Source organism: Pan paniscus, chromosome 2 (assembly GCF_029289425.2).
Source record: "Pan paniscus chromosome 2, NHGRI_mPanPan1-v2.0_pri, whole genome shotgun sequence".
NCBI lineage: Eukaryota > Metazoa > Chordata > Mammalia > Primates > Hominidae > Pan > Pan paniscus.
The window spans coordinates 131593179-131616188 of record NC_085926.1 but is presented as its reverse complement, the minus strand read 5'-3'; the positions used below and the strand labels follow the sequence as shown (position 1 = coordinate 131616188).

The 23010-nt window shown below is 39.6% G+C and overlaps 1 protein-coding gene and 1 non-coding gene across 5 annotated transcripts in view; one reads left to right on the top strand and one right to left on the bottom strand.

Moving 5' to 3' along the window:
* Positions 1–4642: 4642 nt before the first annotated feature.
* Positions 4643–4744, bottom strand: LOC112439414 (U6 spliceosomal RNA). Its single transcript, XR_003027700.1, has one exon. It is a non-coding gene; the product is annotated as a U6 spliceosomal RNA (small nuclear RNA).
* A 3032-nt stretch (positions 4745–7776) lies between these two features.
* The window catches only part of TOPBP1 (DNA topoisomerase II binding protein 1), a 62031-nt gene continuing 46797 nt past the window's right edge, over positions 7777–23010 (top strand). The window contains exons 1-10 of one of the 4 annotated variants that reach the window (XM_055110477.2): positions 7777–7915; positions 8555–8640; positions 10526–10660; positions 11737–11880; positions 12811–12992; positions 14182–14378; positions 16797–16976; positions 17705–17856; positions 20371–20534; positions 20681–20931. In XM_055110477.2, coding sequence (XP_054966452.1) covers positions 8557–8640; positions 10526–10660; positions 11737–11880; positions 12811–12992; positions 14182–14378; positions 16797–16976; positions 17705–17856; positions 20371–20534; positions 20681–20931 — 1489 coding nt within the window. In that variant the 5' untranslated portion in view covers positions 7777–7915; positions 8555–8556. Of the gene's footprint in view, positions 7916–8549; positions 8641–10525; positions 10661–11736; positions 11881–12810; positions 12993–14181; positions 14379–16796; positions 16977–17689; positions 17857–20370; positions 20535–20680; positions 20932–23010 lie in introns of all 4 variants that reach the window. The other 3 variants (XM_034957422.3, XM_034957423.3, XM_034957421.4) reach the window with 3 other exon arrangements.

The following is a 23010-nucleotide window of genomic DNA, read 5'->3' as shown; positions in this document are numbered from 1 at the left end:
CCATTTTCAACACATGGCTTCCAAGATTGCTCTGTGTGTTGATATTCAAATGACAGAATAAGGAAGAGCGTGGAAGGTAGTGCAAGAAATTTCCTTGGATTAAGCTCGGATGTGACAAACATCACTTCTATCTATATTCTATTGGCCATAACTCAGTCCCATGACCCCACCAATTGTAAAGAGGATGGGAACCGTAGTCTCTGGCTAGGAAACTACTTCTCAGCAACAGCAAAACACTATGAAAGGGGAGCACATGTCTGGGGTCTTTTGTCTTAGTTTGAGCAGACCCAGAAAACAGACTTTTAGACAAGACTTCTCAGATGTTTTATTTGACAAGTAAAGAAACACAGGCAAGACAGTAGAGATGTGGCTGGGCACGGTGGCTCATGCTTGCAATCCCAGCACTTTGGGAGGCCAAGTGGGTGGATCGCCTGAGGTCAGGAGTTTGAGACCAGCCTGGCCAATATAGTGAAACCCCGTCTCTACTAAAATTATAAAAAATTAGCCAGGTGTGGTCGCAGGCACCTGTAATCCCAGCTACTCGGGAGGTCAAGGCAAGAGAATCGCTTGAACCCAGGAGGCGGAGGTTGCAGTGAACTGAGATCGCGCCATTGCACTCCACCCTGGACAATAGAGCAAAACTCCGTCTCAGAAAAAAAAAAAAAAAGAAAATAGAGATGTGAGACAGGGAGAAAGGCATCCAAAGAATGTGTTAACAAGTCAGTTGCCACTGTGGACACTGGGGCTTAATTCCCCTGAGGAAACTATGAGAGTCAGAGTAGATGTCCCATCCACGGGACATGCAAACAAGGGTTTTTGTGCACCAACTCCTGTCAGCCATCATTTAAGGGTATTTTTTCCCTATAGGTCATAAATCCTCTAGCCCTCTGGCCTACTGTGCAGGTGGCAGAGCAGATTCCTGGTGCCAGAGAATGCCTTCATGCAATGAACACAGATGCTGGCAGCTGGAAGTTTCCTAATGTGCATGAGTGCTAAGGGTGAGGGGGTATGGGTGGGACACTAAGAGTTTCTACATGGTCTCTGCCAGAATCCAGACATGTTTTTTTCCCTCCCTGCCCAAGCACACATCTGCTACACAGTGGGGAATGGGGAGGCACAAACAGAATAACAACAATAAAACTCCCTTTCAGAAAAGGGAGGAGTGGAGACCCATAGCCATCATTGGTCAGTATCAATTTTGAAGTTGGGCAGGCACTAGGAGGCTCTCAATTGGGGGTTCTGATTAGATCAGATTCTGTTCTGTGACAGGAGCTCCTTTGCTCATTGCTCTCCAGGATCCCTGGTACCTCCTTCTGGGAGGATTTTCATTTTCTATTACCCTCTCTATCCATATCTGAATACTGAGGAGTTTGTGCTCCTTGAGGCTGTATGACTTTCCACCTACTTGTGCTGCGAAAATTTGAGGATTAAATCAGAGTCTGAATACTCCAGGTTTCTGGTTGGGTTCAGAAAGCAATTATCTCAAAACGTTCGTAACCTTCAGATCTATTTGGTTCCAGTCAGTTTCACGTGGTAGTTGTCAACCTCACACATACAAAACAAGGTCAAGGGTAAGGCCTGATTCCACCAGTGAACATACTTGAGACATTTTTAGATTTAGATGGTTTATTACTTCCATAGATAGCAACAGAGAAGAATAAGTGAAAGATGTCATCTCCTTGGGTCTGATGATTGCAATGCGAGTTGTAGGATACTCTATTACTAAGGAGTCAAATCTAGATGGCAGCTAGTGCTTTTATATTCTGCAGGCCTATCATGAGGGGAGTGGGGCAGAAAGCCCCATATCTCATCAAAACCTGGGAGGTGATGAGAAACTATGTCATGACAGCCTCTTAGGAGAGATAGAAAGGCGAGTGAGAGATGCCTTTCTAGTAGCTCCTTAGACACCTCCCTTAAGGATGACAAGGTGTTGTGCCAGGGCTCAGATAAGTTGCAATTCAAGCCTTTGCCTCTATTGATATGTGTAAGCTTATCAATAGAGGAAGTCATGGCAGAGCTGTTCTTCTACAGAAGTAGTCCCCTCCCTAGTTCTTTCCTAGACATAATTTTCAAACCTGATTGCTATCTTTGGCCCCATACCTCTCTCTCTCTCTCTCTCAGTTGATGGTGCCTACCTAGCTTGGGTGAGAGGACCATATTCTTTAACTAGATCTTTTCCACATGGTCGGGTTGTAATGGACATTTGTTGCTCAAAACCTTTCTCAGGTTTATCTCTTGTTTTTGGGACACAGATGAAGTCAGCTTTTCCAACCTTGCAAAATCTCACATACTTGGATTTTTTTTTTTTTTTTTTTTTTTTGAGTCAGAGTCTTGCTCTGTCACTCAGGCTAGAGTGCAATAGTGAGATCATAGCTCACTGTAACCTCAAACTCCTGGGCTCAAGCAATCCTCCCACCTCAGCCTCCCAGTACCTAGGACTACAGGTGTGTGTCCTCCACACTCAGTTAATTTAAAAAAAACAACAAAACTTTTTTTTAGAGACAAGATCTGGCTGTGTTGCCCAAGCTGGTCTTGAATTCTTGGCCTCAAGCAATTCTCCTGCCTCAGCCTTCCAAAGTGCTAGGATTACAGGTGTGAGCCACTGCACCCGGCCTGGATTTTTTTTTTTTTTTCTTTTTCTGAGACAGTGTCTCGCTCTGCTGCCCAGGTTGGAGTGCAATGGCACGATCTCAGCTCACTGCAAGCTCCACCTTCCAGTTTCACGCCATTCCCCTGCCTCAGCCTCCCAAGTAGCTGGGACTACAGGCGCCCGCCACCACGCCTGGCTAATTTTTTGTATTTTTAGTAGAGACGAGGTTTCACTGTGTTAGCCAGGATGGTCTCGATCTCCTGACCTCATGATCTACCTGCCTCAGCCTCCCAAAATGCTGGGATTACAGGCATGAGCCACCATGCCCGGCCAGGCCTGAATTTTTAAATTCTCTTTATTTTTGTTGCAAACAGGCCAATTCCCTGAGCTTGTCTTTTGCTTATCTAATTAAATGCAGCCAGTAGCAACCAACATAGAATAGAATGTGCTAATGACATTCTATTTTACCTCCTCTTTGCTAGAGCTCAGCAGACTTAGTAGGCCTATGTTCTATCTTCCAAGTTACTGAAGACAATAGTTTAAACAAATGTTTTGCTAATCAGACTATTTCTGTAGCGATAATATCATTTACTAATTTCACTTCTAAATTGTACATTCAAGGCCGGGTGTGGTGGCTCATACCTGTAATCCCAGCACTTTGGGAGGTCGAGGTGGGTGAATCACAAGATCAGGAGTTCAAGACCAGCCTGGCCAATATGGTGAAACCCCATCTCTACTAAAAATACAAAAATTAGCCAGGCATGGTGGCACATGCCTGTAGTCCCAGCCACTCAAGAGGCTGAGGCAGAAGAATCGCTTGAACCCAGGAGGCGGAGGTTGCAGTGAGCCGAGATCATGCCACTGCACTCCAACCTGGGCGACAGAGCAAGACTCCATCTCAAAACAAAAACCAAAGCAAATTGTACATTCATTTATTTATATGTATTTATTCATTTACAGCATTGGAAACAAACATAAAACTCTATAACTCAAAAAACCTATTTTTAGTTTGGCTTTAATTTTGAGAAATATTATCTATGTAGTAAAATATAATAATAAATATTCATATTCCCACCACCCATATTGTAAAAGTAACTATTTTGTCATATTTGTTTCCTGTGTTTTCTTTCCCATTCTTTTTTTTTTTTTTTTTTTGAGATGGAGTTTCGCTCTTTTTGCCCAGGCTGGAGTGCAATGGTGCAATCTCGGCTCACCACAACCTCCGCCTCCTGGGTTCAAGCAATTCTCCTATCTCATCCTCCCGAGTACAGGCGCCTGCCACCATGCCTGGCTAATTTTTTTTTATTTTTAGTAGAGATGGGTTTCTTCATGTTGGTCAGGCTGGTCTCGAACTCCCGATCTCAGATCATCTGCCCACCTCGGCCTCCCAAAGTGCTGGGATTACAGGCATGAGCCACCACTCCCGGCCTCCTTTTCCATTCTATAAACAGATAAAGTTGCCCATAATGTCACCCCAAGCAGGGTCTGGAGAGACTGGCTCTAGGTGACAGAAGTGCCAGAGAAAGAGGAAACTGACCCTAAATGCCAGGAAAGTGAGGGGAAAGTTAATTCCCAACCCCAAGTACATTTTTTTTTCTTTTTCTTTTTTTTTTTTTGAGATAGGGTCTCACTCTGTTATCCCAGGCTGGAATGCAGTGGCATGATCATGACTCACCACAGCCTTGACCTCCTAGGCTCAGGTGATCCTCCCACCTCAGCCTCCTGAGTAGCTGAGACTACAGATGCCCGCCACCACGTTCAGCTCATTTTTGTATTTTTTGTAGAGATGAGGTTTCACCATGTTGCCCAGGTTGGTCTCAAAGTCCGGGGCTCAAGCAATCTGCCCACCTTGGCCTTCCAAAGTACTAGGATTACAGATGTGAGCCATAGCACTCGGTCCCCAGCTTCTTTTTTAAAAAAGTTTGTAAATATTAGAGATGGGGGGGGGTCTTGCTACGTTGCCTAGGCTGGTCTCGAACTCTCAGCCTCAAGTGATCCTCCAGCCTGGGCCTCCTAAAGTACTAGAATTACAGGCGAGAGTCACCACAACCAGCAAATATGGAATGCTTCACAAATTTGCATGTCATCCTTGCACATGGGCAATGCTTATCTCTGTACCATTCCATTTTTTTTTTCAGTAAACACGCTGCCAAAGCAAGCACCGAAACCTCAGCTTCCGAGGGCATATCATAACCTTTCCCTGTTTTCACCAAAGTCTTCAGGGACCACAAACCCATGTACAGTTAGTTCCTTGTATCTGTGGGTTCCACATCTGAGGAGGTCAACCAACCGGGGATCAAAAATATTCAGAAAAAAATACAATTTTTATGTAAAATTTGCCATAGTAGAAAAAATACAACAATAAAAAACCAAAATTTAAAAATACAGTATAACAACCGTTTACATAGTATTTACATAGCATCAGGTATTATAAGTAACCTAGTGATTATTTAAAGTACATGGGAGTGGCCAGGCGCAGTGACTTCTGCCTGTAATCCCAGCACTTTGGGAGGCTGAGTCAGGTGGATCACGAGGTCAGGAGTTCAAGACCAGCCTGACCAACAAGGTGAAACCCGTCTCCACTAAAAATGCAAAAATTAGCCGGGTGTGATGGCAGACGCCTGTAATCCCAGCTACTTGGGAGGCTGAGGCAGGAGAATCGCTTGAACCCCGGGGGTGGAGGTTGCAGTGAGCAGACATTGTGCCACTGCACTCCAACCTGGACAACAGTGAGACTCCGTCTCAAAAAAAAGAAAAAAAAAGTACATGGGAGTATGTGCACAGGTTATATATAAGGTACTTGAGCATCTTCAGATTTTGTTATCTGTAGGGGGCCTTGGAATCAATCCTCAGTGGATACTAACCATTTCACCCTTTCCTGAAGGACTGCTGTTCAAGCAAACTTTAATGTGTATCAAAATCACCTGAAGGGCACAGATTGCTAGCCCTACCCCAAGTGCTCCTGACTTATTAAGTCTGAAGTTGAGCCCAGGAATTTTCATTCCCCCAAAATTCCCAGGAGATGCCGATGCTGCTGGTCCAGACACTACACATCAGAACCACTGCTTTATCCATTTTCCAGGAGTAGGTACTAGAGACAGACCCTCTCTGCTTATCTGGAGACACAAAATGGGAGAACTTGCCCCCTAGTGGTGAACTCTTACTCTAAAGACAGGTCACTCCTCTGGTATCAAGTTCCGGCTGGGTAAAAGCTAAAGGGTGCATTTTCTTCATCTTCATTAGCAGCATCTATGAATCTCCTTCTCTTGTGAGGTCTCTACTTGGCCCAGAAATGCCAGGAATGGGCTCCCTCCCCGGTGTGGAACTTCACACGGAGATGGGCAGACAGCACGTGCCCAGGAGCAGTGTGGTGTGTCAGGAAAGGCACGGGCAAGTGACACAGTCCCTGAACTTCACCTTCCCCATCTCCATAACATGAGACAATGATACCCATCTATTATAGGGTTGCTGAAAAGAGTAAACGGGAATAGTGTGAGCAGGAGTCCCATGTTAACTGTAAAGTGCCCTAGAAATATTAATTGTTATTACAGATTCAGGTCAGATTTGCACCTTAACAATTAACTGTGGTTTCTTTTTTTTTTTTTCCCACCTCTAGTGATTTTTGTTTTTTTGTTTTTAAGGCTGTCTTCACCCTTCCCCCAGCAATAGGCCTTTACCTTTGAGCCCCAGTGTTAATTGATTCTGACTCATTTCGGGTAAAAAAAAAAAAAAAAAAAAAAAATTAATGATATTTATTAAAGCACAGTAAGACAGATTTTATTCAGGACCATCAGGATAGGTATAGCAACCATGGCAATGGGATTCTGAATTAGGAGAGAGAGAGTGGGCTCAACTCTAAATACAGCATGGGCAAGTGGGAATTTATAGCCAAGGAACAAAAGCTTGGGGTCACTGGATAAAAAATTACTAAGAAGGAACTTCAGGAGTAAAGGGGTTTCTTGCTGAAAATAGGTCAAGGTGATCAGACATCACCTTGAATGGTAGAGGATGAGGAACCTGATCAGATATTGAGGGTAGAGGGTTCTAACTGGATTTTCCAAGGAAATGCACAGATAAACCTACAAGAAGGTTGAGGAGTCTGACTAAAGTTTGGCCAAGCAAAGAATCTTTGTCACCTTCCATCGGTGTATTCAAAAACTTAAGACTCAAGCTGCTCATTACTATCTTTAGGCTCTAAAAAGAAAAGAAAAACAAAAACAATCAAGGGACATGGTATTATACTTTTACATTAGTAAATCCAAAGTCATTTTCTCAATCTCAGCAGTGAAGAATAAAATGATCCTCATTAGTATAGTGGCTAGATTTTATAAAATAAGAAAAAAATTTTTAAAAAAAGAATAAAATGAAAAGAAGCAACAACGAATCAGTTTTCCGCTGGTTATCACTAAGGTTTTGCAGGCCCATCTTATCCCCTCTCCCTTTGCTCTCTGCCATCTGAACCTTAGGTTCAGTCCCAGAATCTCCCCAGTACTGAGGCAGATGCAGAGAAAGAGAACGGCGATGTCCACTGAAGGGGAGGAGGAGGGGAGACCATTGAAGATCTTGACAAAGATCCCTTTGCATTAGCTGTGTAATAAGTCATCCTTTCTTCCCTTGCCATCTTGTGGCTGTGTTAGGCGGTGATTCTATTCCTGCTGTGTTGGAGGGAAACCACCCAGTCCGTAGTCAGAAGACCTGGATGCAGTATTAATTCTACTACCTACTAGCCGTGTGCCCTTGAACCCATCATTTAACTTCCTCCGTTTTTACATCTACAAAATGGAACTACCACTATTTGCCTCACGGAATTGTTTTGGATAATACCTTTTCCCGTGCATGCCTGGTATAAGACAGGTGTAAAATAAATATCTATTGAGGAAATCCTTTCTTTCCCTGGCTTTTTTAACAGTAAAGGAGAATTCCTGGCCTGTGGTCCTACCTCTTGAACCGACGGCGCTGGGCCTACTCGCAGCGGAGACTAGGCCCTACCAGCAAAGCCCTAAACCCAAAGGGTCCGGCCCAAGCTTTCCCTGAAGCCCCACCGCCCCCAGACTGCTCACCTCCAATTTTGACATTTCCGCTCTTCTGCTGCAGCTGCCGATGGCGTCACTTCCACCGGAAAAGGCAAGCGCGGCCGCGCGGTTGGCGCGAAAGTCGGTTCCCGTTCTGGGCAATTTCCGGGTTCTCCAGCGTTTGCTTTGGGGTAGGGGCGGCGCCGAGTCGGGGGAGGGGGCTGTGCGCCGGGCTGGCGCCCGACCCCAGCCACCGCCCTGCGGCCAGCGCGTCCCCCGACTCGCCGCCCGGAGACCCCGAGGCTCCAACGAGGTAAGTGAGGCGCGGAGTGGGGACACAGCTCCTCCCCAGCCCCAACTGGGGTTCGCGATGCCTTCTGTGGCCTTCAGGACCCTCTTTTCCTGTCCTGGTAACTGGCCCTGGAGCCGGCGGGTGGGCCTTTGACGCCGAGAGGACGTGGCTTCCGTGATCCCAGAGCCAGGCCTTTTCCTGGAGATGGGAACCGGAGCATCTAGCCTTATGCAGGGCCAAGACCATGCTAACTGGCTTCCATGTTTATATTTAAAATCTGTTTACTGAGGGATGAACGTACCTCGCAGGCCGTGGGTATCCGCAGGGACAGATACACTCTGTGTATCCTTAAAACAAGTGCAATTGAATGTCCATTGGCCTAAAGGGCTTAGAGCCTTCATAGCAGGGCCTTCCTCAGTGTATTCAATTCGGGTTAATTTTGCTGTCTGATTTGCAAGGATTGGTGTTGTCATCTTTTACCTTGGCTTTGTCCAAGTTCCAGGGTTTCTTACAAATGCCGTTGACGAATTCACGGGCAGAGCCAGAATGTCTGTCTTTAGGCATTCTTGTCTGCACAGAAAAATAGGTGGGTTAAACATGCAACTTTATATCTAATGTGGTTTTGTTCTTGTTAATGGTTCCTTTATTTTGACAGTTCAGAAATGTCCAGAAATGACAAAGAACCGTTTTTTGTGAAGTTTTTAAAGTCTTCAGACAATTCCAAATGTTTTTTTAAAGCTCTCGAGGTAAGAGTTGAAAACATCTTAAAACCGTGAATTCATTTTCTTGCTTTTAAGTGTTTTTGATTTGTTGGGCTTTATGTCTTAGAAGTAGATATTTCACTTTCATAATAATTTTCTAGTCTACATTAATACAGATATATCATTATCACATATTTTTGAATTGATCTAAGTACATCATTATGTATTTCGGGGGGCTGGAAGTCTATTATCACATTGCTGTTTAATGTGGCTGACCTACAGTTCTTGGAAATTAAGTTGCTTTCATTTGTCTCCTAGCCAGAGTGGTCCTTTGCGTGCTGTAGAAATTTGAGTCAGTTGTGTACTGGTCATACTTGAAAATTTTTTGGTTAATTGTTAAAAATTATGTTTTATTATGTACAGTATAATAATTGGATGATAGTAGGGGTGATGTAGATCCTTGCTTCTCACAGAACCCAGCAGTATCAGCATGGCCTGGAAGTTTCTTCAAAATGCAGAATCTTGGCCTCCAACCCAGACTTAGAATCTGCATTTCTAACAAGATCTTCAGTGTGCATTAAAGTTTGAGAAGCATTTGTAGCAGATTTTTTTAAACTTCATTCATTCAGCAAGTATTTATTGAAGTGTTCATGATTTGATAGGCACTTCTCTAGTACTTGGGATGTATCAGTGATGAGAACAGGCAAAGATTTCTGTTCTTTCAGAGCTTACATTCTAGCAGGAAGACATAGACACTAATCAGACATGATAAATTAGGAAGAGAAAAAAGCAAAACACGTTAAGGGGTTCCAGAGGATGTTTCTTGGGGTGGGAAGAGAAGGGGGTTATAATCTTAAATAGGGTGTGATCAGGGTAGGCTTTATGAAGAAAAAGATATTGAGTAAACGTGAAGGAGGTGAGATAGCCTTGCAGATATCTGGAGAAGAATGTTGCAGGCAGAGAGAGCAACCTTATACAGTCCCTGGGAAAGTGCCTGTAGTCTCTATCCAAGTTTAGTGTACTGTTGTGTAGTGAGTGAGGGATGGGGGAAGAGTACTAAGGAATGCGTAGAGAATAATGGTAAAGAGGTCATGTAGGGCCTTGTGGGCCATTTTTCTCTCAGTGGAGAGCCATTGGAGGGTTGATAATCAGAAGAGTAAACATGATCTGACTTACAGTTTTAAAGGGATTACTGTATTTAACATAAGGACCTCAAAATTGGTTCAGAACATTTCTGAGTGCTTACTGGGTGTCAGGATATAGTAGCAAACAAGATACATAGAAACTTCCAGGAGAGAGAGACAAAAACTATATATATATATAAAAATATGTATTTTTAAATAGAATAGACTAGAAGGGTAGAGGAAGGGTATTTGAGAAAGCCTGATTAGGATGGGCATCTCTGGGGAGGTGACATTTAAGCAGACCTGATTGAAGTGGGGGATTAAGTCAGGTGAAAACCTGGAAAAAAAGTATTCTGTGCTGCAAGATCAAGAGCAGAGCCTCTAAATGAGGTTATGGTTGGCTTGTTCCAGGGTTGGCAAGAAAGCGGGAGTGGCTGGAATAGAATAAGCAAGGGAGATGAGAAGTAAAGGTGGAAAGATAGGCAGGAAACCAGACTGTGTTGTCTTGAAGGCTGTAGTAAGAAATGTGGATTTTATTCTGGGTGTGGTGTGAAGACATTAGGTTTTGAGCAGATAGTGACATGATCTGACTTGTGTTTTTGAAAAGATTATTAGCTGCTGTGTAGAGAACAGATTTAGGGCAAGGAAGGGAAAAAGAGACCACTTGGGAGCCTTCTGCAGAGGTCTAAGTGAGATGTGATGGTGGCTTTCAATAGGGAAAAGGCTGGATTTGAGATGGAATTTGAATAGGACCTAAATACAGGAGAGTAATTTCAGGTACATTCTTATTTTATTTTTTCTTTCAGTCCATAAAAGAATTCCAATCAGAAGAATATCTTCAGATTATTACAGAAGAAGAGGCATTGAAGATAAAGGAGAATGATAGATCACTTTATATCTGTGACCCTTTTAGTGGCGTTGTCTTTGATCACCTCAAAAAGGTTTGCTGACTTCTAGTGTGTACCTTTGGTAGTCTATTTTTTGGTTTATCTTTGCTTTAGTGGACATACATTCTTTGCGGATTATGAAGTACTATGCAACTTATGAGTACATTGGAATTCTTTTGGTTTGGCAAGACCAGGATTGAAAGGCTAATTATGTTACAGTAGGCTTTTTTTGTTTGTTTGTTTGTTTTTGTTTTTGTTTTTTGGAGACAGAGTCTTGTTCTGTTGCCCAGGCTTTAGTGCAGTGGCACAATCTCAGCCCACTGCAACTTCTGCTTCCTTGGTTCAAGTGATTCTTGTGCCTTAGCCTCCTGAGTAGCTGGGTTTACAGATGTATATACACACCCGGCTGATTTTTTTATTTTTAGTAGAGAAAGGGTTTCTCGATGTTGGCCAGGCTGGGCTGGTCTTGAACTCCTGCACTCAAGTGATCCTCCCACCTCAGCCTCCCAAAATATTGGGCTTATAGGTGTAAGCAGTAAGGCAGTTTTCAGTGAAAGGGGCTTTTGAAGTTTATTTCTTTTCTTTTCTTTTTTTTTTTTTCTTTTGTTATAGGGTCTCACTCTGTCGCCCAGGCTGGAGTGCAGTGACGTGATCTCAGCTCACTGCAACCTCCGCCTCCTGGGTTCAAGCAATTCTCTTGCCTCAGCCTCCCTAGAGACTGGGACTGCAGGTGCCCGCCACTGCACCCGACTAATTTTTGTATTTTTAGTAGAGACGGGGTTTCACCATGTTGGCCAGGCTGGTCTCGAACTCCTGACCTCAGGTGATCCACCCCCGCTCGGCCTCCTCTGAAGTGCTGGCATTACAGGCGTGAGCCACTGTGCCTGGCCTGAAGTTTATTTCTTTTGATAGCTTGCATTGTTTGATTTGCTTTTGTGTGTGAGTGTTTAATGTATAGTATCTCTGAGAAATTATATAGTCGTCTTTATTTTTTTCTTGTAATGATTTGCTGATTTCTCTACAGTGGTCATCAACTTCGGTAAAGAATTGGTGAATGTTACAAAATGTAATTTTGTAAGACTGGTGGTCTTTTCCTTCTTAACTCATTTAAACTTTTCTCTTTTTTGTAGCTTGGCTGCAGAATTGTTGGTCCTCAAGTAGTCATATTTTGTATGCACCACCAGCGATGTGTCCCAAGAGCCGAACATCCAGTTTATAATATGGTTATGTCTGATGTAACCATATCTTGTACAAGTCTGGAAAAAGAAAAAAGGGTAGATATTGATCTCATGATGATTGATCAATTTATATATCTATCTCTTATTCTTAATTTTTCACTGCATAGAAGATAGCTTAAAAGACTTTCCGCTTATTGTTCGTGACTTTTAACAAAGTTCAGTATACAACCACAGTGTGTATATATGTATACATGTACATTTTTTAAGTAAATTGAATATAGTAGAATTTGTTTTGTTGAAAACTGGCTAATTGAAATTTTTTGTTTTAATTTAAAAGGACACTCATTTTTTAATCACTTACATTTTTCCACTATAGGTGGACAGTCTTTAAAAAAAAGGATTCTAAATCGTTTGAATCGGGGAGGTGGAGGTTGCAGTGAGCCAACATCACGCCACTGCACTCCAGCCTGGGTGACAGAGCAAGATTTCGTTTTGGAAAAAAAAAAAGCATTCTAAGAGAGAGCTATAGAAATACATATATATATTTGGGACAGGGTCTTACTGTCACCCATGCTGGAGTGCAGTGGCACAATCACAACTCACTGCAACCTTGATTTCCTGGGCTCAAGTAATCTTCATGCCTCAGCCTCCCGAGTAGCTGGAATTACAGGCATGCACCACCAAGCCTGGCTAAAAATAAATATTTATATATTATATAGATATAATTTATGTTAAAAATACACATGTATATTAAAATATATAGAAGCAAAGATTTATACATCCTTTGTATAATAGTTTAATACATTCATGGAGTTGAAAGGGATAAATATAGGAAAATAATATTTTAAAAATATAATTCATACTTATCTCCCAAAAAATAATTTGGTTAATTATTTAACTTTATAATGTTATGTAACACTTATGTATTCAAACTGTCAACAGCAAAATGTATTTATGAGATAGTGTATAAAAGTGGAAGCAATATTGTTTGCTTCAGCATTAATGTGTCCTCTTTTGGGGCTGCAGGAAGAAGTTCATAAATATGTACAAATGATGGGCGGACGAGTATACAGAGACCTTAATGTATCAGTAACTCACCTTATTGCAGGAGAAGTTGGTAGCAAAAAATATTTAGTTGCTGCAAACCTGAAGAAACCTATTTTGCTTCCCTCTTGGATAAAAACACTTTGGGAGAAGTCACAAGAGAAGTAAGAAAGACATTTTTATATTTTCTAGATTTGAAAAAATGATGCATTCAATCATTTTTGGCATGTGATATACTCTTTGGACTTACTATTCAGGGAAAAAAATAGTGTCATTACTCTTTTCTCCAGCGAAAACGGAAGAGCAGAATCTACAAGCTCCTATTACCAAGATATAAGTTGACAGGCATAGAATGGGCCAAGGGTTTAGCATTAGCTACAGAGTAAGAAATGCTTTGGTGATAAAGTTCTCAGCTGTAAATATTTCTGAAATAATTGAGAAAACGAGTTTGGCAATTCTGTAGCTTTTATGTTGCATTATCCTTCAACACCATTCCCATATGTTAAGATAGATAATAAATTAGTCATTTTGGCAGTTGCATTCCTTCCAAAAGATGGCATATGTAAGGTTGAATATAAACATATGCAAGTCATCAGCTGAGATGTGATCATTTAATAAATGCTAATTGAGCCCATTTTACGTATCTGACCTGAGCTAGGCATTAGGTATATGTAGTAAGCAAAACAAGATAGTCACTTCCCTCATGGAGCTTAGAGCCTATTTCAAGGGGCACACTTCAGTTTCCCCTGCAACTAGATAAACAACCACAAGACCACACACCACAGAATTGTATTGGCATACGAATTATATTGGCATTTTTCTGGGCTTGTTTTCAACACCATCCAGCATATCCCAAATATGTCTCCATGTCAGCAACTCTCATTCCCAATGTGATTACTTCATCAGCACACCTCCCTAGCACGGCAACAGAATAATGATATTTTTGTTGGTATTTTGCCAAAAATCATTGCTTTTATTTGTATAGAATAATGGAAAGATTAAAAAGTTCATTTATCTAATAGGCAACCAAATTACCTTTGGGTTTTTAAGTAGAGATTCAGACTTATCATTTCGGAAAATATACTATGACCAGCAAGGGCTAGAGTTAAGGAAATATATATTTTTCCCTTAAAATGGTTTTGAGAGACTGTATCTGAAACAATTACTTTGTATTAGAGACATGTTATTGAACTAGGTGAGCAATTAGTGTAATTCTGTTTTGGTGGTTCTCCTTTGTAAAAAAAAGATTATAAATCCTAAAAAATGAGAGAAGCAATAGTGATATTTGTGTTGTTTTTCATTATTCTTCTGGTAAATTTAATATGTTCTTTTTTAACCATTTGATTCCCACAGAAAAATAACTAGATATACTGATATAAACATGGAAGATTTCAAGTGTCCTATTTTTCTTGGTTGCATAATCTGTGTGACTGGCTTATGTGGCTTAGACAGGAAAGAAGTTCAGCAACTCACAGTTAAGCATGGAGGTCAATACATGGGACAGTTGAAAATGAATGAATGTACACACCTCATTGTGCAAGAACCAAAAGGTAAAACTGTGTTTCACAAAGGGACAAATGAAACATTTTCTCTAGTATTTAATATTTTATTTTTATTTATTTATTTATTTATTTATTTTGAGACAGAGTCTTGCTCTGTTGCCCAGGCTGGAGGGCAGTGGCACAATCTCAGCTCACTGCAACCTCTGCCTCCCTTGATCAAGTGATTCTCCCAACTCAGCTTTCCGAATAGCGGGATTACAGGCACCTGCCACCACGCCTGAATAACTTTTTATTTTTAGTAGAGACGGGCTTTCACCATGTTGGCCAGACTGGTCTCTAACTGACCTCAATTGATCTGCCCACCTCGACCTCCCAAAGTCCTGGGATTACAGGCATGAGCCACCGTGCCCAGCCACTAGTATTTAATATTTTAAAATCTTTACAGAACAGCTTTTACTTCTGACATGTCATTAATATAGTTTGATACTGTTTTCTCTAACATCTTGCAAAGATGTTTTCTCTAACATCTTGCAAAGATGTTTTCTCTAACATCTTGCAAAGATGTTTTCTCTAACATCTTGCAAAGATGTTTTCTCTAACATCTTGCAAAGATGTTTTCTCTAACATCTTGCAAAGATGTTTTCTCTAACATCTTGCAAAGATGTTTTCTCTAACATCTTGCAAAGATGTTTTCTCTAACATCTTGCAAAGATGTTTTCTCTAACATCTTGCAAAGATGTTTTCTCTAACATCTTGCAAAGATGTTTTCTCTAACATCTTGCAAAGATGTTTTCTCTAACATCTTGCAAAGATGTTTTCTCTAACATCTTGCAAAGATGTTTTCTCTAACATCTTGCAAAGATGTTTTCTCTAACATCTTGCAAAGATGTTTTCTCTAACATCTTGCAAAGATGTTTTCTCTAACATCTTGCAAAGATGTTTTCTCTAACATCTTGCAAAGATGTTTTCTCTAACATCTTGCAAAGATGTTTTCTCTAACATCTTGCAAAGATGTTTTCTCTAACATCTTGCAAAGATGTTTTCTCTAACATCTTGCAAAGATGTTTTCTCTAACATCTTGCAAAGATGTTTTCTCTAACATCTTGCAAAGATGTTTTCTCTAACATCTTGCAAAGATGTTTTCTCTAACATCTTGCAAAGATGTTTTCTCTAACATCTTGCAAAGTTTTAACTGGAAGACACACCTTGCGGCACATGAGGCAGTGAAAAATGAAAAAGACATTACGAACAAGAAAAATTCTTTAAAATTGCTATTAAGTTTGGTGTTACATAACATTATTCTGGATAATTTTTTATCAGCACTCTTAAGATATACACAAATTGATAAAAGATGAGTTTTGTTAATGTTTTTATTATTGCCCTTTATATGTATACTGTGTTTTACTAAGCTACCTAGATTGAGAAGAAATTACGATTAAATGGTAATTGTCCTTAAGTCAGAACTTTGAGTATGGCTGATTGTGATAGGATCACTGTGAGTAGAGTTGATACTGCTGTTCTTTTTCTGAATCTGAAGACAGTTCATTGTTGATTCTCTCAAGAATGCCAAAAAACCTTTCATGTGACATATTGACCTCAATTCCTCTGTGATACTGCTTCAAAATACATTGTGTTGAAGATTTTTAAGGTAATAAAAGATACATATTTTCAATATAATTTATCTTTTGGCTTATCTATCCTGGACTTTAAGTAGAAGCCTGTTGACATTGGAATAGTCTGTTCAAAGTTGGGATTTATTATATAGCACAAATTTACAATTTTCACATTGTACAAGCTGGTTTAAAGAAATTAAGTGATGGAGCCTATATGCAAACCCAAGTCCAATATTAATTAAGTTACCCCACAGTTGCTCCTATCTTCCTGCAGTTTGTATAAAAGATAAAACCTCTCACATGGCATATGTATTTATACAACACATAGAAAATATAATTAGGCAATAAGCTAAAATACTACTTTGTAATAAACTATGTAGCATACTGTTTAAGAGTAAGTACTGGTAACTTTAATTTTGTTGATAGGTTTTTGAAATAACCTGTTATAGCCGGGCGCGGTTGCTCACGCCTGTAATCCCAGCATTTTGGGAGGCCAAGGCAGGCGAATCACCTGAGGTCAGGAGTTTGAGACCAGCCTAGCCAACATGGTGAAACCCCGTGTCTACTAAAAATACAAAAAAATTAGCCAGACATGGTGGCACGTGTCTGTAATCCTAGCTATTCAGGAGGCTGAGGCAGGAGAATCGCTTGAACAGGAGGGAGGTGGAGGTTGCAGTGAGCCAAGATCTCACCACTGTACTCCAGCCTGGGCAACAGAGTGAGACTCCATCTCAAAAAAAAAAAAAAATATTAACCTGTTATAATTTGAATATTTCTGCAAAGATAGATTGTAATGGTTTTCATTTCTTGGTTTCTCCTATTTTCTCTATTTCTTTCTTAATGAACGCCACAGGTCAGAAGTATGAGTGTGCCAAGAGATGGAATGTACACTGTGTGACCACACAGTGGTTTTTTGACAGTATTGAGAAAGGTTTTTGTCAGGATGAATCCATATACAAGACAGAACCTAGACCAGAAGCAAAGACTATGCCCAATTCTTCAACTCCTACCAGCCAGATCAACACAATTGATAGTGAGTCTCATTGAGATTAAAATAATTATTCTGAAGATAGTCATATTTCTATGTAATAATCAGTATGTTAATAGGATCACTGAGATAGGGAATTTCTTTTTCTTGTTTGCTGTGCTTCTAGGCATAATTGTATAATAGTCAAATTGTATAAAAAGTTAGCACTGAACTGTTCGTAATTTTCTTTTAGAATGAATGAATGCTGTCTTTTATGATGTAATGCAAAAGATGATCAAAGAAATTAAGAACAATGGTAGCTGGAGGCTTAAGATAAAAGTATTAATCTTTTAAACATTACATGCATATATTAATCTTTCCTTAATTTACAGTTTTGCTGCAGTTGTTATAGATCATCTGTATTTGTATAAAAATTAAAACCATTTCTATTTTGTATGTGTCGTGTTGGCAAAATGTTTAAAATATTTTTTCAAATGTAAGCTTCTTGGACCTTAAAGTCAGCAACTTCAGATTTTTATGGGAAACAAGACACTATTAAGAAAATGTGTTAAATCTATTTTCATTTAAATAAGATAGGAGGCTTAATTAATTTCATTTTCCCTTTTTATACTTTGCCACTAAGATTTCAGTAAACACCCCTGAATCTTACTTTGGAAGTTGTTTATTGCCCTATATTTGTAAGAAAAGTTAATCCATAGACAATATGTAATCATGATTATTTTATCTCCCATAAATTTATACGTTTTCAAAATATGTAGGTCGTACTCTTTCAGATGTCAGCAATATTTCCAACATAAATGCAAGTTGCATAAGTGAATCAATATGTAATTCACTTAACAGCAAACTGGAGCCTACACTTGAAAATCTAGAAAATCTGGATGTCAGTGCATTTCAAGCACCTGAAGATTTATTAGATGGTTGTCGGGTACGTCTTTATTATATAATACATGCAGTAGATGATATACATTAGCATTTCCTAGCCTGACTTTGAAGACCCTTCAGAGTTGGGCTTGCTCCTTACTATCTATGTAAACCCTCCACTCTAGCTAAGTAGATGCACTTACTAGACCATGTCCATCCTTTGGCTGCGAGAGTCCCTCTGCCTGCAAGGTATCTTCCTCTGTTATCTTTTAAAAGTTCATTTCAGGTTTTAACTCTTCTCTGAACCCTCCTAACTACATTAATCTTTTCATCTGCTATATTTCGAGAGCGCTTAGTTTCTGAACAACTTACTGGATTTTTTTTTTTTTTAATTTTTTTGAGATAGGGTCTCACTCTGTTGCCCAGGCTGGGATGCAGTGGCACAATCATAACTTCCTGTAACCTCGAACTCCTGGGCATCAGCCACCCCTCAGTCTCCCGAGCAGTTAGAACTACAGGCATGTGCCATTACACCTGGCTAATTTTTAAAATTTTTTTGTAGAGACAAGGTCTCACTATGTTGCCCAGGTTTGGACTTTAAACTATCATCTAAGTGTTTACAGTGTATTAGACACTGTGCTAATCATTTTATGTGTGTTAATATATATATATAATCGCATTTAAGTCCCACAAATAACTCTAAAATGGATATTATCTTGAGGGTAAGACTTAGAGAATTAAAATTCTTGTTCAGAGTCACACAGAGAGACATTAAGTGGCCAGTTATCTACTCCAAAGTCTGTATTCCTCACCATTAGAGCCACTGCTTTGTTTGGTGTTTCTTGGGTTATTTAATTTTTTAGTATATGAATAACTGTCTTATAAGTTTGTTGATGGAAACAGCATATGCTATACTTTTTCCGCTGTCTTAGATTGGAATACTTAATGTATTCCTATTTGTAGAATGACTTGGCTGTGCACTAATTTTCACAGAGTAGCAAAAATTTAACCCTACCTTATTGTTAAGAAGGGAAATTGGAGCTGGGCTTGGTGGCTCATGCCTGTAATCCCAGCACTTTTGGGAGGCCAAGGTGGGCAGATACCTGAGGTCAGGAGTTGGAGACCAGCCTGGCCAACATGGTGAAACCCTGTCTCTACTAAAAATACAAAAAAAATTAGCTGGGCATTGTGGCAGGCACCTGTAATCCCAGCTGCTTGGGAGGCTGAGGGAGGAGAATCACTTGAACCCAGGAGGCGGAGGTTACAGTGAGCCGAGATTGCGCCATTGCACTCCAGCCTGGTCAACAAGAGTGAAACTCCATCTCAAAATTAAAAAAAAAAAAAAGGGAAATTCGGCAAATTACCTTTTTTTTTTTTTAAACTTGCCAACTTACAAAAGGTGGGTTTTTTGTTTTTGTTTTGAGACAGAGACTTGCTCTGTCGCCCAGGCTGGAGTGCAGTGGCGTGATCTCAGCTCACTGCAACATCTTCCTCTTAGGTTCAAGCGATTCTCCTGCCTCAGCCTCCTAAGTAGCTGGGATTACAGGTGCATGCTAATTTTTCTATTTTTAGTAGAGGTGAGGGTTTCACCATATTGGCCAGGCTGGTCTTGAACTTCTGACCTCAAGCAGTCTGCCCACCTTGGCCTCCCAGAGTGTTGGGATTACAGGCATGAGCCACCACACCTGGCCCAGAGGTGTTTTGTATGATGTTTTATCCTAGACTACTAATTCTAGATATAGCTTTTAATTATTTCTTACATATAGAAAGTATATGATTCCAAATATTTGTTAAAATATATTCTAGTAATGGGGGTGATTTAATTTGGGGTATAAATGCAGTTTGGAGTAGATTTGTCATACTTAAATTTTTTTAAGGGCACCTTATGTAAAATAGAGGTAAAATGATTTTATATTGATTAAATTGGTTTAAATATATATATACTGATAGCTAAAAATAAATTACTGCATACATGTTATCCTCAAAGCATTGTGTTCAGTTCTTTGACTTATATATATTTTTTGTTCAGTCAACTCTGTGAGTAAGGTAACATCAATTTATAGGTAAGAAAATTGATTTAAAGAGCGTAAGCAACTTGCCTATTTTCGTTAATCATAGGCAGCTGTAAAAAACAACCCCCTCCCCCCACCCCCGCCCACACACACACAATTTAAGCCCAGGTGTTCAGAATTCAGACAGTTAACTACAGTTTACTTTTATAATTACTTTAAAATTTACAAGTAAGCTTCACAGTTAAAGAAGTTACCTGCATTTTAGAAATTGGTATGCACTAATATTTAGAAGATGTTGGACTCTGGCTTCTATTTTATTTATAGCCACAAAATACTTATCAAGTATCTACTGTGAAAGATAATGCTGTATGAGATTGTAAAGAGTGATTAAAAACTCAAAGTTGCAGAACTGTTAAAAAATCAAAAGTTTCAGAATGTATTTATTCATATATCTTAAATGTACACAAGTTGTCTTATTTATACACAGTGGATTTAGATATATATTTTTAGTTTTTTTCTATTGAGAGAAAGCATGTTATGTATATTAAATATTTTCTTTCTTGCAGATATATCTTTGCGGTTTTAGTGGCAGAAAGCTAGATAAACTGAGAAGACTTATTAACAGTGGAGGTGGAGTTCGTTTTAACCAGCTAAATGAAGATGTAACTCATGTTATTGTGGGAGATTATGATGATGAATTGAAGCAGTTTTGGAATAAATCAGCCCACAGGTTTTTTTCGTTTTTAATTCAAAGCAATTTCTACTACATAATTTTTCTTAAAATTGCATACCCACGCAGTTCTGGAAACTGCATGACAAGTGGGATGATGGTCTTTATAGCTTGCACTAATACATAACTATGTGCTATTTTTGTAGGCCTCATGTAGTGGGAGCAAAGTGGTTGCTAGAGTGTTTCAGTAAAGGTTATATGCTTTCTGAAGAACCATATATCCATGCTAATTACCAGCAAGTGGAAATTCCAGTTTCACATCAGCCTGAAAGTAAAGCAGCTCTTTTAAAAAAGAAGAACAGCAGCTTCTCTAAGAAAGACTTTGCTCCTAGTGAAAAGCATGAGCAAGCTGATGAAGATCTGCTCTCTCAATATGAAAATGATAGCTCCACAGTAGGTAAGAAATGCTTGATTAGTATTTGTAGTTAGTAAGAAATATTTTAGTAGCCTAATACGTACATATGTGTTCTCTGCCAAGTTTTCTAGATTTTAAGTTAAATTAACCTTTTTCTTTCCTTAAAATTTTCCTTATAACTTTTTTTCTGAGCAGGCAAGACAAGAGGGTCCTGAACCCTTTAACCGTCTCTCCTGTCTCCAGCTAACTAGCTCTATTTTGATTTGTTATATATACAGGCATTGCTTGGTTTGTGTGTGAGTTTGTAATATCATGAGCCTTTTATTAAAACCTTGTAACAAATACCTCTTACTGGATTATTGTGGTCTTTAATGCATGAAACTGTACTGTGGACTACCGCCTCAGTATGTACTCTTATCATGTAGTAAGGTAAATTGCCAGTGAAGCATTATAAACATCATTACTTCTTTTTTATTAAAAAAAAAGCCTTTATAAAATACCTAATATAGCCAAAAATATATACATTTAAGTAAATTTAATGTGTATCATAACTTAAAATCTGAAGTTAATCAGAATTTTAATCTACCTCGAATAAAACAAGAACCTTAGAAAACTTTTTTTTTTTTTTTGAAGCAGGATTTCGCTCTTGTTGCGCAGGCTGGAGTGTAGTGGCATGATCTCAGCTCACTGCAACCTCTGCCTCCCAGGTTCAAGTGATTCTTTCTGCCTCAGCCTCCCAAGTAGCTGGGATTACAGGCATGCGCCACCACCCCTGGCTAATTTTGTATTTTTAGTAGAGATGGGGTTTCTCAGTGTTGGCCAGGCTGGTCTTGAACTCCCGACCTCAGGTGATCCACCCGCCTTGGCCTCCCAAAGTGCTGGGATTACGGGCGTGAGCCACTGAGCCCAGCCTAAAATACTTTAATGATCACAACTAGCCCTGCTCCCTCTCTCCACTCATCAACATACTCAGCTTATGTGATTTTGTCTAGTATTTTCATTATCTTTTAACATCTTACAATTAGGCATTATTATGCTTTTATATGGTCAGTATTTGTTTCATTTACTAACACGTTTAACTGTTTCTTTGCTCTCCCCAGTTCTTTTTACATCTGAGACCTCTCTTTTGGAATCATTTTCTTTCTTCCTAAAACAATATCCTTTAGAAACTCCTTTAGTTTCTCTAAGACTCTTCGGCTGGGTATACAGTTCTAGACAGTTTCTTTAAGCACAGAGATATTGTTTCATTGTCATCTATTTCCCTGACTGCTGGATAGGAGGTCAGATATCAGTCTGTCATTCCTTTACAGGTAATCTGTCTTTATCCTCTGGCTGTTTTTAAGATAGTCTTCCTTTTGGTTTTTGTGTCCTAGAGCTTTACCGTTTATTTGTCCTGCTTGAGATTCACTGTGCCTTCTGAATCTGAGAATTAGTAGATTTTTTGCTTTTTGTTAGGTCAAGAAATGTTTATTATCTCTTTGAATATTGCCTCTCCCCCATTCTCTATATTCTCTTAACTCCCATTTGCTTTGCATGTAGGTCACTTAACCTGTCCTTATCTTCCATCTTTTTGTCTTTCTGTGATTTATTATGTGTAATTCCTTCAGATTTTTTTCCAGATCACGAATCATCTCTTCCGCTATTGCCTAATCTGTTTTACCCATCCATTAAATTTTGTTTTAATAATTAATTTTTCAATTCCTAGAAGTTTTAGCTTTTTAAATAGTCATTTATTTTTTTACTTTTAAAAATAGAGATAGGGTGCTACTATGTTACCCAGGCTGGTCTTGAACTCCTGGGCTCAAGCAGTCCTCCCACCTCAGCCTCCCAAAGTGCTGGGATTGCAGGTGTGAGCCACCACACCCAGCCAAGTCTGTCATTTTGTATTTGTATTTTTTGTTCTTTATTTCTTAAAACACATTAAACCTATCAAAACATCTGTGAATTGTTCTGTTGGCTGTTGTTTATGGTGCCTGGTTTTCTTGTGTTTTGTGATTTTTATTGTGAACTTGTACTTACTAGGACTCTAGGAATTCTAAGAAACTTGGGGTAGGGGTTTGTTACCCCAGAAAATGTTCATGTTTGGGTCTGCTAGGTGCCTAGGAGTTTACAGACTCAATA